The sequence below is a fragment of the Pleurodeles waltl genome, chromosome 10 (genome assembly GCF_031143425.1).
Source record: "Pleurodeles waltl isolate 20211129_DDA chromosome 10, aPleWal1.hap1.20221129, whole genome shotgun sequence".
In the NCBI taxonomy this organism is placed as follows: Eukaryota; Metazoa; Chordata; class Amphibia; order Caudata; family Salamandridae; genus Pleurodeles; species Pleurodeles waltl.
In genome coordinates, this window is record NC_090449.1 from 40,926,703 (window position 1) to 40,930,072 (window position 3,370).

General features: G+C 40.3%; 1 protein-coding gene across 1 annotated transcript; it reads right to left on the minus strand.

The window, feature by feature from the left end:
• Positions 1-1,278: 1,278 nt before the first annotated feature.
• Positions 1,279-2,238, minus strand: LOC138262316 (olfactory receptor 5AR1-like). The gene has a single exon (XM_069212215.1). The coding sequence runs from the start codon at positions 2,236-2,238 to the stop codon at positions 1,279-1,281; it is 960 nt and encodes a 319-aa protein (XP_069068316.1).
• Between the last annotated feature and the right edge of the window lie 1,132 nt (positions 2,239-3,370).

A 3,370-nucleotide genomic window follows, 5' to 3' on the forward strand; every position in this document is an offset into this window, starting at 1 on the left:
AACTACCTGCTGTTGCTGTAACCTAGGGATCTACCCTTTGTCGAAGGAGTTCAGTAGGTTCTGTGCCCTAGCTGACAAGTGCTGAGCAACCATAACTCTGTGTCCTGCATGCATAAATGTTTCATGGTATCATTGTGAGTTTGTAGACCTGTGGTGTTTGGTCCTCATGTTCGAGGAGGTGACAAGGCTTACACATTTTGGGTCATTGTGCAATGGAGTCACAACCTATTTGTAGTCTTGTTTCTTTGTTTGAAACAAGCTGTGGCCCATTGCAGAGCTTCTGTGACTGTTGTGTGTTGGATTTGCATGCCTGTGTGGATGTAGAAGAGTTTTAAAGGGTTTTGTTGGGTGAATGTTTAAGCAAGATATGTTGGAAGTGAGTGATTGTGAATGAATGTCCCTGTACTTTATACACAGATGAATGTCTGTTCTTGATTTTGTTGTTTGTCATAAAGAGAGGTGTGTTGCAGTCTGTATGTCCCCATTCTATGTACATCTGAGCTGGTGTCTGCAATGCTGAGAGTGAATGATACAATAGAATTTCAGAGCACAGTGTGGGTGGAAACCAGGAGAAAAGCGATAGGGATAGTTGGAGGGAGGATGGACATGTTGAACACTCTTGTAAGCGGTGGTTGGCATACAGGGAGGTACAGTACAATCCCAGCAAATTGCAGTCAAAAGTGACTATTCTGACTTAAAAATAAAGCCCCTAAGCACAGACATTGAACGTTGGGTAAAATACGTAAGAAGTTGCCTTAACTAATTTGATGTGATCATCTGTGGGAAGTCTATGCTTTCCAAATGTCTGAGTTCACCAGGACATGAAAGATGCAAAACTACATAGTAGTGAACACTTTTAATGCTAGATAGCTTTTTGCATCAATGGACTATGACATGTTAGCAAGGACACTATCACTGCAGAATCTCCATTCAAGGATATAGTAAGTGAATGCCTTCCAGCGATACCAAAAACAACATTTCACACAACATGTGTAGGCACTAGCTACAACGAGTACAGGCCATATAAGAACTAAACTTTACCAATAAAAAAGCTTTTTGGGTAAGAGAAATCTTTGACTTGTATAATTTCAGTAACAGATGAACCAATAACAACTACAAACTAATTGCGAGCTAAAGAGTTGTCGAATTCACATCCAATGGTGACAAAAGCAGAAAAAGAGAAAACATATGAGGGTAGAGAAAGTCAAATGGAGTTAGCAAGTCTTGCACAACAAATTCTATTTTGAGTTTATAAATTCAGAAACAAAGACCAAACATTTAGAACTTGCAAAAGAAGGTACATTTGCCCATCATTTTTTTCAAAGCTTGTTTCATCTGTTCACTTCTCAAGCTGTATATGAAAGGGTTCAGCATGGGTACAATGGTGTACATCACAGTTACTACTTTATCCCTCTGAAGTGTATAGCTGGAGCTAGGACGGAATTCAGTGCATACAATGGTCCCGTAGTACAAAGTGACTACAATGAGGTGTGAAGAGCAGGTGCTGAAGGTTTTACTCCTTTCCTTGTTTGACCGTATACTCAACACGGTTGAGATGATGCGGGTATATGACATCACTATGGGGGCAATGGAGACCAGGCCTATGAATGTGCCCACAGTGAAAATCAGAACCTCAATGACAGAGGTGTCTGAGCAGGAGAGTTTCAGAAGTGGAGGCACATCACAGAAGAAGCTTTGGATGACGTTGGCTGCACAAAATGACAGTGTGACAATCATTGTACTGTATAACAAAGAATTCAGGAAACCGCCTACCCAGGAACCAGCCAACAACAAGGTGCAAACCTTCTTGTCCATTGCTGTAAAATAATGCAAGGGCCTACAGATGGCTACATAGCGGTCATAGGCCATTGCCCCAAGTAGGAGACTGTCAATGGTCTCCATACCAACAAAGACATACAACTGTGCAATGCAGCGTGAGTAGGAGATGGTCTTCCTCTGTGAGATGGTGCTAACAAGAAGCTGGGGCACTATGGCTGTCAATATACAGATGTCCACCAGTGACAGACTCCAGATGAAGAAATACATGGGGGTATGAAGCCTGGAGTCAGTAGCAATGGCAGCTATGATGGCACAGTTGCTTACTATCCCAACAATATAAATTGTAACGAACAGGACGAAGAATGCAGTCTGATGCTTTGGATTGTCTGATAGACCCTGGAAAATAAAGTACATCACAAGGGTCTGGTTCTCATTGTCCATTCCTTTACCTCCAGACATCTGCGAGTGTAGACTGAAAATGTATTTTAATGAAATAAGTTTATAACATTCGACATTGTCAAGCTCTAAATATATGAAACAAAAGAAACAATCTTATCTCATATCTATGCAAAGCTCTACAGTTGTTTCACTATAAACGTCTAAAAGTTATGTTGTATCTAAAAATAGAAAATATGCAGCATTACTAGGAGGATGGTTACCTTACAGATGTAATAAAGCAACAAACTGTACTTATTTTTTTGAAAGGCACTGAAAAGTACAAAATATCACAGCTTCTTGCTTGTAACCAGATGTATAACTGCAGTGCTACCAAACCTGAATATTCTAAGCGGTGACACTGTACAATCATGCCGGTGTTACAGTCCTAAATAAAGGGCCCAGGTCGTTGCAACTTTCCCCTTTTTAGATACTTCCACGTACACTAAACAGAAACAGAGACATTGCATTAGAAAGAGAAAAAAAACAAAATACGCAAGGAGTGAGAAAGAAAAGAACAAAAAGAAAGAAACAGAATTGCAATAAATAAAATTTCTATTAACGCAAGCATATGTATTCAATTAGCAATTGTAGCCCCCTAATAATCCTCGCGGATCAACGTACAGTATTCTCTATTCCCTTCGTCTTGATTCCAGGTGAACGCTTCATCCCTTTAATCATTGACGAGACACATTTCTTGTTATAGACTTTGACAAACCTATTGCAGATACCATAGTGTACTTTTAACCTAGGTGATTAGTAGCAGTTTCTGAAAGGAGCATCCTTCTTTCTTAGCTGCGGTTGTTTCACTAACACCCAGTCTTTTGGTTGGATATCTGAGTCACTTAGATGACATTGGGGATCAAAGTATTACTTCATTCTCTGCTTTGCTTCACTGTTTGGATCATGAATACTTTCACATTTTAATGAGGTTTTTTGATTAAATTGAGGCCCTCTAGTGTTAATTATTCTCCCAAACATCAACTCTAATGGCCACTTACCAGTGACAGAATGTGGAGTGGCACCACAGTCTCGCGGTACTTGGCAATTGCTTGATGCAAGGACTTCTGCAGTGGTTTTGCCCTTTGGCTAGCTATCCCAAGTGTGGCCCTGAATCTCTTTATAATCTCATTTGCCTGAGTCCACATTGGGCTGA